Genomic DNA, 14,475 nt, shown 5'->3' with positions numbered 1-14,475 from the left:
GGCCGAATGGGTCTGATCTGCTGGCAAATTCTATGTATCTACTGGAGAAAATCTTCACATCAATAAGATTTTTAGTGTTTAGGACGTTCCGGAGTTAATATGGACGAGAGAACACTTTTTATGTAGATAAGCCCTTATTGATTTGAAAGAACCCCATTTCCTGTCTTTTGGCTGCAAAAAAAGATTTTCACCCATTGCTGTTGAAATGTGATTTGGCTGATAAAACGGAGATAGCGTTAATCAAGGCGTGTTCTGGGAGGATTCTTCATATTGCGGTTCGGAGTATGACATGAGCCCCCAGATTATCTAATGATGACCCCCCTGGCAAGCTTCTTATCTAACGAAGGCTGAGATATCTGACGTTAGATGGTGGCTCAGAGATGCAGGGATTCACAGCATTGAACTGAATTAGTGAAACATTACTTGATTTAGAGAAGGGTTATTCTGGCTTTAGTCTGTTTTCTTCTCCACCTGTTTTCAGGCAGCTGCATATCAGCCATTTGTATGAGTTCTTGCTCTGTTCCCTGATCCCCGATCAAGACAAACACATGACTCCTTATCATACTGCCTGTGGGAAACAATAGAATGGCTCGGTTTGAATGACCCAGATGGACTCCCTGACTAATGAAAACCTATGGAGGAACGGACTTCATTAGCATTGCCATAAAGCATCAGCTCAGTGTGGTGTCTGAGCAGGGAAAATAACTCAAAATATCACATGACTGATAACAATGGCGGCCTCCAGGTCTGCAGATAAATGGAGTTTATTGGGACAAAATAAGATAAAACCAGGTTTTTGGAAATGCTAATCTGCACTTATCCTAGGAGAGCCTAGAGAAAGGTCCAAGCCTTCTACAGTTTGAGGATCTTTCCGAAGGACTTCATGTATAATGTTCACCGGCAACCATTCTTACCCCAAAATTAATATACCCTGGGTACTCTAAAAGCATTTGGACAACTCAAGAAGAACAACCAAAATATTGTGTGGAATCGGAGCTACATTTTGGGTGTAAAAATGTTTGAAGAAGTCAATATGTATTTTTTTTAATTTTTTTTTTAAATATAAAGAAAATACTGCCTTTCAACGTTGCATTACGCACATTCGCTTCTTACTGATAAGCACACGGCTAATAAAAAAAACATAAAGATAAAAACATTATAAATGTTTCAAGTTGAAAAAAGAAATGTGCTGAGTTTTGTTGATTTCGGCGAGTCTGCGAGAGTTTTGATAAGCAAATAGCGGCGAGCACGTAGCTTCCCTATTGGCTACGACAACTTCAGATTTTGACACAAGTAATCAGATTGAAAAATCAGGGCGGGGGGAAAGGCAGAGGCCAGAGAGAAACAGATGAAACAGGTTATTGAACCTCGCTGAATCACCAGCAACAAGAGGAAGACGAAAATATTATCCCGCAACCCGTTCCCATACGTTTAGTAAGGTACTGTAACATAAATTACTATTATTCCGAGATTTTTAAAAAATATTAAAAATTTTATATTATTATATATTATTATATATTATTATTATTATTATATTATATTTAATAGTATTATTACATAATGATATAATAGATTATATTATTTTATTAATAATAATATTATATTACAAATATTTAAAATACATTTATTGTGAGATCATTAAAAAAAAAAAAATTAACTAGCTAGAAAGAACATGAGCAAGAGAACATTTGTATTAACCCCTAAGACATAGATTCATTTGTGCATGTTGAACTTGATAATGTCAGGTGACATCCATTTAGTTAAAATTTTTTTTTATAATAATTGCAATAATATAGCCAAATATAATTTTTTGAACAAGATAAGAATTTACTGCCAAGACTAAATTTACTATTTTTTAAAATATATAATATTTAATATCATAACAGATACGCTATAATAAATCCAGTATATTCCATCTCATAATAACTAGAAAAGTAAAATGAGTTAATAAAATCATTTTATACATTAAAGTCAATATCACAAAATAATATATATATATAAAACAATTATATATATATAAAAGATATAAAACAATTATTAGCCAGCGACAGGTGATTCCAAATTAAATTCACTTACTTTACATTCCCCTTTACAAATTTAAATGTATTAAAAAGGGAAAAAAAAGTAAATTTAAATATTCCTGCTGCTTGTATCAGAAGTTGAGGAGGCAGGCAAACAGATCATAGAATATGTAAAATTGTAAAAATTCTGTAAATTTTTCTGTTAAATTTCAATTTCTTGAAAAAAAGTAAAAAAAAAATGATAAAATATGTGACAATGAGCTGGGGAAAAATGCATGTTAGAAATTCACTTCTTATACTGGAATGTCTGGTTTAATCTGACACTATATACACACTATTGTGTGTATTTGCATACTGAGTTTTTTTTCTGTATTTACATTATAATTTATTAAATAATTACATTTTTTTCATTCAGAAGAGCAACAATACATCATAATGTGTAAAAGTATATAACTACTATGGAAAAGTAATTAAAAAAATCACTAGTTATATATATATCACTTTAATTGACTAAATCATACAAACCATCACCATATCGTTCTCTAAAAAAAATGATAAAAAATAATAAAAAAAACAACTTTTAAAAAAAATCATTACCTCTCTGAATCCAATTTGCTTTGTTTTTTTTAATTCTTATTTTTACACATTTTGAGATTATTTCTTTTAACTTTTTTTGTAATAAGAAAGAACATGAAAAATGATAGTTTTAACCATTTCAGTGACAAAGGAGATGCATGTTGCATTGTTCCATAAAAAAAACATATTTACCCTGCAACAAAGCAATAAATTGCAAATCTTATTAGTCAAGGACCTTATATTCGTAGTAGGATATAGCTGCTGTATTATAATAAATGTACATAAACTTTGTTAATTGTATTACAGTTCCTTCCCTACCCCCCATCCTCTATTAGATATATTATATGATTTAATCATCTGATATTAATACTATTAATATTAATATATATTTAATATTAGATATATTATATGATATAAAATATATATTCATATTAATCGTATTAATATTAGATGATTCAAGAGGATCCAGAGATAAACATGGGTCTGACGCATGTTTTACCCATAGCAGAATTGGCAAATATTATAACTTTTTTTAGGGGGTGGATATCTCCCTTTGGTAATTTGGACATATCATTGGGTTGTTCACCTTATTCGATGCTTTCTCTCTGACGGACGTGAAATCATTGCAGAATAAATGCAAATCTCAAACAAATGAAGCGCCAGCTGAAGCAGATCTAGATGCCAGTCCAGAGTTGGTTTCCTACCTTGTCCTATTCGATTATACAGATAGCAAATACCTAATGATATAGAATTATAGAGCATGTGCCCGAGGTCACAGTTCTCTCCGTAGCCTCAGTTATTAAAGGCTCGGGTTTGTTTGGCGTGCCCTGGGATAGTCCTTTTATTGACCCAATGCAAATACTATAAAATGCAAAACTGGTGATTTTTTTTGTGTGCAAAGTTACACTGAACCCTTTGTGCCAGCCATGCAATGGTTAAGGACAACTTTGGGCTAACAGTAAGATTCATTGATCCTTAACATTAATATGTGAGTTTGATTCATTTAGAGTTTAATTAACTAATTCTCGATTAACGCACCACCTTCTCACAAACCAAACTGAGTTTGTTGGCTTTGAACCCTACGTTGAGTGACCGTCTCAACTCAGTTACCGCTGATACTCAACATAGAGAAGATGAAGAATTGGGTTTGAGGAGTGTAGTTGGGATTTCAAATGTGGAAGTCTCAATAACTTTAGTGAAGATGATCTATTAAAGCAAACTCAGTTGAGCTTTCTGGAGAAACTCAACTTTTAATGAACAGACCCTTGGTTCCAAGGGACCATCATAAATGTGATAGGATGCCATCATCGTCATCATCATCATCATCATAGTTGAAAGTCATCGAACTGTATAGTACTTATTAGGGCAACAAAGCTGTGGGGTACCTTGAGTTTTGGAAACCCAATTACTCCTTGTTCTGATGTCATAACTCAACACCCCACATCTATACAATCACTATGCCAACAAAAAGCACAGATCACAACATTCCACCGCTCGATCATCAACTAACGTCAAATGGGATGAAGAGCGACGGGACCCCCTATTGTAATGCCGCTGTCTCTACCCAAAACTAGAATGTTTTCGATACATTATAAAGGAAAATAATACCTTTTGGGCTGCCTTGGAAGTCACCCAATCAAAAAAGCCTGATAACCCTAAAATACCAGAATGAGATCATATAAAAAATATAATATATAAAATATAATATATAATAATGAAGTAAACATACAAACATACAAAAATTATTTTCCATCGTCTCTTGACCATACACAGAATTTTCCAAAATGTTCAAGAAGTCGGGTGGCCAAGATGGGAAAGGGCCACTCCACTCCACTTGTTTGGGCTAATATTATCATATTTGAATAATAATGTATTATCTATATCCTTTTAGGAAATGCCGCGGTCCTTCTTGGTAAAGAGTAAGAAGACGCACACATATCAGCGGCACCGATACGTGGATCATGACACAGTGAATGAATTCTATGGTGAGAAACCTTGTATTTTAATCATTTTAAAGTGGATTAATGAGGGATCGTGGAACTGCTGTCTGGGTACAGCCCGGGTTTACACCTCAAGGGTGGTTTTAAGCTTTTTTTTTTTAAAATTATCGCTTATATCATTTATTATAATGATATTTTTGCCGATTGAAGAATATGTTGTACAGGAGGTTACGAAAAAATGGAACATGACTTGGTGCAGCCAATCACAGGTGTACTCTCTGAAAAGCTTCTTTCTCATTGGCTCACCTGTTTACTAGAATCTGTGTACGATAACTTAAGGGGAATAATCATGGGACAAAGAAGGATCCTCACAGACATGGAATTTTTCCAGTTGAACCATTTCATTAACTCACCTGCATTCAAGCAGGAATGCCTTTAGAACCCAATTTGACGGGTGCAAGAGGGGTCCTTGAAGTCGTGGTTGAGAAACGCTGCTTTGGTGTGGCTCTCTGTCTTATTTACAGCGGGAGGAATGCCAACCCTTCAGGCTCATTCAAATGAAGTTTATTCAAATATGCCATTGTGTGTTCGTTTTCTGGCTAATCCCTAAGCACCTATAACTGTTTTCCTGGAACCAGCCTTCACGGCTAGACCAGGTTTAACGACGAAACAGGAACATTTTCATCGTGGCCAATGAAACAGGGCTGTTGGATAAAAATTCTCACCGCCTTGAGGTCATAGAAAGGTTTCATAAGTCTCCTTATGGCAATAAAGCCGTCTTGCCATCCTATGCCATGGTTGACCCTAGAGATCGACTCATAGTTTGAAGAAATGTAGTCTGATTACCAATCCAGTTATCACCATCTGGAAGTAAAGTTCGGCCAATCTGTATTTCCATGGCTTATTCCCCAACGGAACCTTTGTATCTAAAATTTGATTCTGTACTCGGGGAATAAACTCAGCTGGGACTCTCACACTTTAGGACCTTGGTGCTTCTTTGTAGGTTACAATGGCAGCTTGACCAACGTTCTCAGGAAGCATCTCAGCCAACTCCTACTTTACAGAGAACTCCATTCCAGGTCCATCAGATATGATAAGTAAATATTTTTGGAAGGGCTGACGTTGCCACAAGTTCCTCCAAGTTGAATAAAACCCTAAATCTTTCCACAAGACCCACCGATACTTAGGAAGGAGTCTCATCGTTGACCGAGAAAGCCTTCTTCGTTGGAAGGCCTTTAGCTCTTCTAATCCGTGTGGTTTCCAAACATATCATTATACTACTTCATGTATTTTTTTTTCCCATACGTATTATCAGGACTTCTGCCGAAGTGAACTTCTGGGAAGGAGAAACCATGAAGAAATCATGATAAGGGTGTGTCCCACCTGCATGGACACCTTGTGTGTAAAGACGATACTCCGCTTTTGGAGGAAATGTTTTTTCAGCTCAATCAATGCCGGATTTAAGACACAATAAATTGGCATCGAACTTGCGCAAACACTGTGGTTTCACACACACTGTGTCAACAATCTTCTTTTATAACATTGGTTTTGGCAAATATTGTGTCTCAATGATGTTAAATCACGTCAAATATTAAAATGGGGACATCGCGTAGTAAATCATGAGACAGCGAGACAACCCTGGAGACTTTATGCATTGTATCCAACATCAGCCATGACACATTGTCCACCCACATCTAAAGATGACATCTATATGGGATCATCTTCATTCTTAAGGCTATAGCCACAGATACTTTTACTGGTATTGCACCCAATTTCATGTTACCTTTCTTTTATTTCGCTCCAGCTCAGGGTTCGGGGCCACCGGCCGAAATCCATCCATTGTGCCCCGTCCTTAAAGAACATGCCGAAGAAAAAGACGTGAAGGATGACCCAGGCGATGATGATGAAGGAAAAGCTGTTTTCGTGGACAGAAGTAATTCCACACCTCCAGTCCAAGGTACATGAATACCAACAAGAACAACGCAACGCAAAACAGATAATATTATGGATTCATGACCCATGATCTCCTTTTCGATCTCCTTTGTCTTCTTCAGGAATTGCCCTGCGCTCCGTGCCCATAAAGCCCTACAGCTCGCCACCTCCGCTGTCCGCCTTCTATAAGCAGAACTTCTCATGGGACGCTCTGCACTCAGCTTATGGATTTAAGCGCATCCCACCGCATATGCACCCGGCGCTCTTACAGCACTCTGTAAGCATGTACCGCGCACCTCTCACAGAAGACACTGAAGCAGAGAACCCCATCAACTATAGCTTGGGTTACTCGTCTGCTACGGACACCTACCATTGTATCAAGTGCAGCAAAGTGAGTATCTCCAGGGACTGTAAGGTCCGACCAGACATTTTCAGCTCGAAAACTACAATAGATCCAAGGTCGGAGTTGATGACCTTAATATTGATAATACATCAATACAGGCCATTATACGTGGAACAAGTCAACGTGTGTGGTGGCAAATAGGAGGAGGTCAGACTTTAAAGCAATTGCTGTTAGCTTTTGTATTTCTCACCAGGTCTTCTCGACGTCACACGGGTTGGAGGTCCATGTCCGGAGGTCTCACAGTGGTACTCGTCCCTTTGTCTGTGATATCTGCGGAAAGTCTTTTGGACATGCGGTCAGCTTGGAGCAACATCTCAATGTTCATTCCCAGGTGAGAGCTGTACATACCAAGAATGATCACAACATTCCTACACTAGTGGTTCAAGAATTAATATACCTGTTGCTGAAGGCTTGTCTTGGGTTTTTGTTTGATCTGGTCCTGAAGCTAGCATCTGATGTATGAATTCTTCTCTTTGAACGTCCCAGGAGAGAAGCTTTGAGTGCAAGATGTGCGGGAAGACCTTCAAACGTTCCTCCACCCTGTCCACCCACCTCCTCATTCACTCGGACACCCGGCCGTACCCTTGCCAGTTCTGCGGCAAACGTTTCCATCAGAAGTCAGACATGAAGAAGCATACATACATTCACACAGGTGAGCCAATGGCTCCATCATAAGCATGTGTTACGGTGAGAGAATGGTTTGGTGGGTCATGCAGGTCCTACAAGGCTAGATTAAAACCCTGGGTACCCATAACTATCACTATAATACAAACAGTGCCAGAGTGGATCATGGTAGGTCAGAAGCCGCGTGTAGGACAATTCTAACTCCATCCGTTGCCCTCGCCTTTCCATTTTTTTCTTATCCGCGTTCCTTAAATAATTTGTGTCCCCCTAGGCGAAAAACCTCACAAGTGCCAGGTTTGCGGGAAAGCCTTCAGCCAAAGCTCCAACCTCATCACTCACAGCCGCAAGCACACAGGTTTCAAACCGTTCACCTGCGATCTTTGTGGCAAAGGGTTCCAGCGCAAGGTGGATCTACGCCGGCACAAAGAGAACCAGCACGGGTTAAAATGAAGATAGTCCACTCGAAATCACGGAACACACCTATGGACTGTACGGCTGCTCTGCGTGTTACTTTTCTTTGCCACGCGGTTCCAGCGGAGTAATAAAAGAAATTCTACACCATGATCGTGCTGAGTGACCACTGCCAACATTATTAGTGTTATTTATGTAGCGCCAACAATTTCCGTAGCGCTTCGTACAGTCCGTCCATTCAAAGGGTCTGACAAAACTAGAACCGACAGACGAGCCGATACATTAGGGAAAGAGGACTCGGCTTGTGAGCTTACAATCTACAGACATTTCACTTTCTTTGCCACGTGCTTGTCTTCCCTGTAACGCGGGTGTCTGTAGGACGTCACAACACGCTTCTCCCACGGAATCTCCCGTCTCAACCCCATTGGAGCTCAGACATGGTCGGAGGAGCCACGTTGGCAGGGGGCCCAAGAAGGAAATAGCATTTCAGTGAGGCTTTGTCGTATAACAGGTCTGGAGAAGTCACCTCGCACCCTCCAGCTTTAAGCCCACTTTTCAGAGACCTAAACGTTACAGTTTATAGAAGAAAATAAGCAAACATGTTGCTAAACTTCGTGTTCTCGGGATCCGCATCTCTCCCTTCCGTTAAGTTGCTGATTGTTGTCGGTTGGTCTCCGACAGCCTCTGTAAGGGTTGACGGGAGGAGAAGGGAGAGAACTTCAGGAACGAAAAAGCTATGACATTGATGGTTTCTATGCAAATCACTGCATTTTATTATAACAAATATTGTAATGGTGGAAAAGATGATGGCGCCTAAATCCACGGAGCTTTTCGGAATAGTTTACCGCGGAACATGAGATTATTTGAATAAATGAAAATAAATAAAATAGATTGTGAATAAATTGTAATTACTATATTTTATTCTCATCACTTTTTGAATTTTGTTACTTTTGACCAAACTTTAGTAATACCTGCTGTATTCTGATAATGAGAAAAAATACCTTTTGTGATAAAATAAACTTGGATAATAATGATAAAGATTGCAGTTTTATATCTTATGTATGACTGGGTTGTTATGGACACGCCAGACACCTTAATATTTCTGATCCTTAATCTTCTACATGCCACGTACTGATCGGATTTTATTTTCTTTTTTATTACATATTAATATAATCGTTTCCTTTGTTATTTTCTGCTGACTTGTAAGCGAGAGCTGCCATGTTGCTGCGGTGTTTGTGACAATAACTTTACAGTCTCTAGCGCTAAAAGAATGCAGGGAGAGTCCGGGAAGTCAGCTCCCATTTGGGCTGACAGCAGGATTCCGATGCAGGTATAAACTGGGCTGACAGCAGGATTCCGATGCAGGTATAAACTGGGCTGACAGCAGGATTCCGATGCAGGTATAAACTGGGCTGACAGCAGGATTCCGATGCAGGTATCAGCTGGGCTGACAGTAGGATTTCGATGCAGGTATAAACTGGGCTGACAGCAGGATTCCGATGCAGGTATAAACTGGGCTGACAGCAGGATTCCGATGCAGGTATAAACTGGGCTGACAGCAGGATTCCGATGCAGGTATAAACTGGGCTGACAGCAGGATTCCGATGCAGGTATCAGCTGGGCTGACAGTAGGATTCCGATGCAGGTATCAGCTGGGCTGACAGTAGGATTCCGATGCAGGTATAAACTGGGCTGACAGTAGGATTCCGATGCAGGTATCAGCTGTGCTGACCGTAGGATTCCGATGCAGGTATACACTCAGCTGACAGTAGGATTCCGATGCAGGTATCAGCTGGGCTGACAGTAGGATTCCGATGCAGGTATCAGCTGGGCTGACAGTAGGATTCCGATGCAGGTATCGGCTGGGCTGACAGTAGGATTCCGATGCAGGTATCAGCTGTGCTGACCGTAGGATTCCGATGCAGGTATACACTCAGCTGACAGTAGGATTCCGATGCAGGTATCAGCTGGGCTGACAGCAGGATTCCGATGCAGGTATACACTGGGCTGACCGCAGGATTCTGATGCAGCCATGACTTGGACCAACATTTGAGATTCCGGGCAAAACCCGGAGAATTCCCAGGAATGGGGATATTATTATTATTATATATTATTATTATTAGCGTCAGTTTAATGATATTTATCGGTTACAGTGAAGAGGATGCTGAACCTCCAGCTTAATCTCTCGCTATTTGCATACTTTATGAATGGAATCCTTATATTCATCCAGATCAATCTCATTTTCATTTGCTTCATAGATCAGATTCTTCCTGTCATAAGCAGACAAATATATATATCTGTTCCTCTTAACCCTTTGTGGTACGGAGTTGTGCAATACCTAAATCCCTGTGTCCCCCTCATTCCTCCCCTGATGCCCCTCTTTTCTTGGAGCTCAGAATGTTTGCTGGGTATGAGGGTATCGCAGGGTTCTACGGTCCTAAAAGCTCCGAAAATGTGTATAGGAATATATTTATAAATTAAATACTAAATATATTAATGAATTCTAATTCTAAATGCCTCACTTAGTTAAAAAATCCTGGTAAAGCCCCGCCCCAAGTCACACCTCTAACCACACCCACAAAACAAAAGTACCCCTCTTTTGGCCATGTTGGGTGGTATAAGATAGGCACACAGCACAGAAATACCCCAACCTGGGCCTGTTGTTATTGGGATTCAGCAGCGTTAAAAAAATGTAAAAAAAAATTTTACCTGAATATTTTTGAATTTTAATGAATAATCCAGGAGCGATCTTATTTGCTATCAGATAGGAATTATTCGATAGACGGAGATGGTGTAGACGCTCGTAACGCAGTGTTTGGAAATGGCGTTACTTATGGTTTTGTTAAGTCAGCCGCGGCTAATTGTTTCGCCCCGGAGAAAAGGAATAAAGACAGGGTTATTTGTTCTGTAAATACACTGCGGAAAGGTAAAGCTGTCACAGCCGGAGGGGAGGGGAGAAAACACCCAAAATCATCGTAACGTAACGATTACGTTAGCCAGCGGCAGAAGAATGCCCACTCCGTGGTCCAGCGCTTCTCGCCATGCTTGGGACATCCCCAGCATGGCAAATAGATATATGGGGGTATTCTGCAGAACTAATGCCCCCTTCATCCCCTGATCGAGGGCATGGCTTGTCCAAGGGCATCTAGGCATCCCTGGGAACTCTCTGATTACTTGGCCACCCAGTAATTGGGTCCATTGTCTTGGGGATGGGGCAGGAATGCTCGGCTTTGGCCACTCTCTGCCCATGTCCTGCACACGGCTAGACACACTAACCTTGGATGGGGTGGGGAGCGGGCAATTTATGGTCAGATGAAGTGACGTTTGACCCGACTCTTCTGCCCTATGATTAGAGAGGCCAATGGGGTCCATAGAGCTGTGTCATGTCACCTTTGTTCTTCACCCTCTCATGTCCCCTAAAGTTCTGCCCCATCAACACCTGTGTAGTCATGAAATGTCAGGTGTGTCCACCAGGTGTTATCCTTGATCAGCCTCTACACACGGCCATCGGGTACCATATCGCTATAGCCACGTCTACTGAGCTCAGCTTGTGATCTGGGGTTCTTTACGCTGTCCTGCCCTGACTTTGAACTGAAATAAGACGACCCTTCTTGGCTAGGAACCAGGCACCCTACGCCTCTGTAATGTCCCAATATGATTCATGTCACCGGCTGAGCATTCATATGGATTTCTCCTGGCACTGAAAGAGCCAATCACCCAAAATTCTACCTTAAATTTACTTATAGGGGTTGCTGCTAGAATAATAATAATGACCAATAAATACAAAAAAAAAATAAACACAAAAAAGCAAGAATTCAGTGCATATCCGGTGAACATCATTCAATAACACCTATCTGCGGCATAAATATTGGGGGTTCCGTCACACTATATTGCGTAGCCCCCCACTACGTCAATGTACCCCAAGTTAGTCGACCAACACATCATTTAAAAAAAGGTTATTAGCAATTTATAGGTCTTCTTCACAGAAGTTTTTGGGAGTTTTTGGAACAGGCGGTTCTCAAATGTCCTTAAATTCCGTATCTCCTCTCGAGTACGGGAAAGGAAGTTTTGTGGGTAAATAACTCAGAATAAGCAAAACCCAGAATTAAAAAAAGAACCCAACGTATCAAGAAGAACTCTGACAAATCTGAGGATTGGAAGGCGGTGAGATGCCTCCAGGGGTTGTTTTGGGCTGATAGCGTTATCTGTTCCTCCCGGGTGCAAACTGTCAAGTAATGAGTGGCTGTCCTTAAAGGATACAACCCACAGTTTATCAAACGCTTGGGGGGGAAAAAAACCTTTTGTGGCAGTTTTGGAAACGCAGTAAACCTTCTGACTGCTTAATCTCGGGAGACAGATTGTCAGGAACACCATCGCAAGGGAGAGATGAGGTCCGGGGGACGCTGCGGCAACAATTACATGAAATAACGAGATAAATCAAATTTAGTATATAGTATAATATATATATATAGTATATAGAATCTTTGGCACCTAAGGATCCAAGGAGAGGAGTGATGATGCAATATGTGATATGGTGGTCTTGCTTAACAGTTTTTTACATTTTATTTACAATTTCAGCCATTTCTTTACATTCTTAGCCAGAAATCGACGTGATGGACAAATAGAAACATAGAACCTGCCAGCAGATCGGCCCCGATCTAGTTGCTCGTTTCTCCCGCTGTAAAGACTCAAACCTTTATCAGCCGTTGGTCTCGTCTTAGATTCAGGAGCCGTATGTCTATCCCATGCATGTTTAAATCCCCTCACTGTATTACCCTCTACCACTTCTGCTGGGAGGCTGTTCCACTTCTCTACCACCCTCTCAGTAAACTAACAATTCAATACATACATCTAAACCTCTAAAGTTTTAGACTATGGCCTCTTGTTCTAACAGTTCTCTAACATATTGTAGAGAGATTTCAGCTCTGGGTCATACAGAGGTCCATCTGGTTGACCAATCCTTATCGGCAAATCCTTATCATCTACGTTATTGAATAACTTGGATACAAGTCGAAATATACAAAATTAAGGTAATTTTAGGCTATTTTAATCTATATCAATGGAAAAAACAGCCAACCACTAAAGTGTTGCTCATCCAAGCAACGCTACCCATCCGTGGACAGTCTATATGTTCTAATATTACCCGTGGACAGGCTGTTTTTGCATCCTAATATTCTTTCATGGACGCGGCAGGGATCGTCGTCTTTCTATGAAGGTACCACGACTCTTCTCATGGAGAATAGAAATCCCTTCAGTCCGACTGGGCGGCAATTTAAAAATAAGCGAGGTTATCGGACGCCGCATGCTGCTGATCCCGGACGTGGCCAGAAGGATTGGAAGTCGTGGTCAGGCAGCCTTTTTCCTTGCAAATTATCTTGAGGCTCCATCTGAGGGCTCTAAAACTAGCCTCGCGAGGAAGAAGATGGTTCAGAAGAACAGGCTTTATGAAGAGTTAACCATTCCTCTACTTGGGCGTTCGGAATGCTTGGACATTAATAAAAATGTTGAGTCTGCTATAAAAAGTTACCACCTGGAGCCATCCAAGGATAATTTGGGTAATAATTGGGTGCGACTGACTAATTAATGACGGACTTCACTAGGGTTATGGCTTTCAGAGTTAATAAATGGAAAATTTTGTTAAAGTCAACAGGGCTTCCGGTTCTTACTGCACAACGCTGTGTGAAGAAGTAGTACGAGGACATTCCATGGAACCCAACCAGGAGCCCAGTATCAAAAATATCAAGTTCTGCGGGATTCGTCTGTTTTACCAAATACAAGACATCACAATTGTTTCTTTTATTAAAGTAGTGGTGCCTCATTACGTAATTATCAGTCAGTTTTTGATGACTCTGGACAGGGTACCAAATAAGAGCCTCCATGATACCCAACACCAAGTAGCTGTAGGGTTCAGAGGTTATGGACCATTGTGTGTGGTCTGAGGCAGTAGGGATATGGCCAAGGATAGAAGGAGACGGCTCTATCACCCGTATAATCCCATTGCTGGAAAAGCTTGCCCAGAGAAGGGACCTATTAGCCATTTAGGTTGCTTGAAACCTCCAGACTGTCCGACTTGACCATGGAGACCCAAGGCCACCAACCTAAAGCTCTGCAGCAACTCCCCAAAATTCATAAAAAAGTCACCATAAGGGACATTAGGTGAAAATCGGCAGAACTTTGATCCAACGTTTAGTAATTGGTGGGAGGCGCTGGTCACGAGGTTTCAGTTTTAATTTTTTTCTAGTAGATGTTGCAAAGTGGGTGTGCGATTTCTTCAGCCTTGTTTTTTTTGGGGGAAAAGTGCTGATTCAGAGGGTGAGGGTGGGGTGGCTTCTTCTTGAAGGAAGCTGCCGATGAGAGATAAAGCGAAGCGGCGAGGTCCGTCAGCTGTGGCCAATATAAGAAAGTTATTTTTTGTTACGCGGTTATGACACGTTGGCCATCTTCACAAAGAGTTCTGATCTTAGCAGTGGAAGGTCTCACAACGTCTTGACGTTTCCAATCCTATCCTCCGTATTTGCAATGGAGGAATTTCTAGACACCAAAAAATCAGGTGGATCCGTCAGATCGT

The 14,475-nt window shown here is 40.7% G+C and overlaps 1 protein-coding gene across 1 annotated transcript; it reads left to right on the top strand.

The window, feature by feature from the left end:
• The first annotated feature begins 6,204 nt into the window (after positions 1-6,204).
• On the top strand, positions 6,205-8,054 carry GFI1B (growth factor independent 1B transcriptional repressor). Its single transcript, XM_053472411.1, has 5 exons — positions 6,205-6,494; positions 6,592-6,860; positions 7,066-7,203; positions 7,359-7,524; positions 7,768-8,054. The coding sequence occupies exons 1-5, from the start codon at positions 6,314-6,316 to the stop codon at positions 7,944-7,946; spliced, it is 933 nt and encodes a 310-aa protein (XP_053328386.1). The 5' UTR covers positions 6,205-6,313; the 3' UTR covers positions 7,947-8,054.
• The last annotated feature ends 6,421 nt before the right edge of the window (positions 8,055-14,475 follow it).

Source organism: Spea bombifrons, chromosome 8 (genome assembly GCF_027358695.1).
Source record: "Spea bombifrons isolate aSpeBom1 chromosome 8, aSpeBom1.2.pri, whole genome shotgun sequence".
NCBI lineage: Eukaryota > Metazoa > Chordata > Amphibia > Anura > Pelobatidae > Spea > Spea bombifrons.
This window is presented reverse-complemented; position numbering and strand designations above follow the sequence as displayed.

Coding starts and splice junctions, on each gene's coding strand:
- GFI1B (XM_053472411.1), top strand. CDS start 6,314: ATGTTACCTTTCTTTTATTTCGCTCCAGCTCAGGGTTCGGGGCCACCG. Junction 6,495..6,591: donor TTCCACACCTCCAGTCCAAG/GTACATGAATAC, acceptor TGTCTTCTTCAG/GAATTGCCCTGCGCTCCGTG. Junction 7,525..7,767: donor GCATACATACATTCACACAG/GTGAGCCAATGG, acceptor GTGTCCCCCTAG/GCGAAAAACCTCACAAGTGC.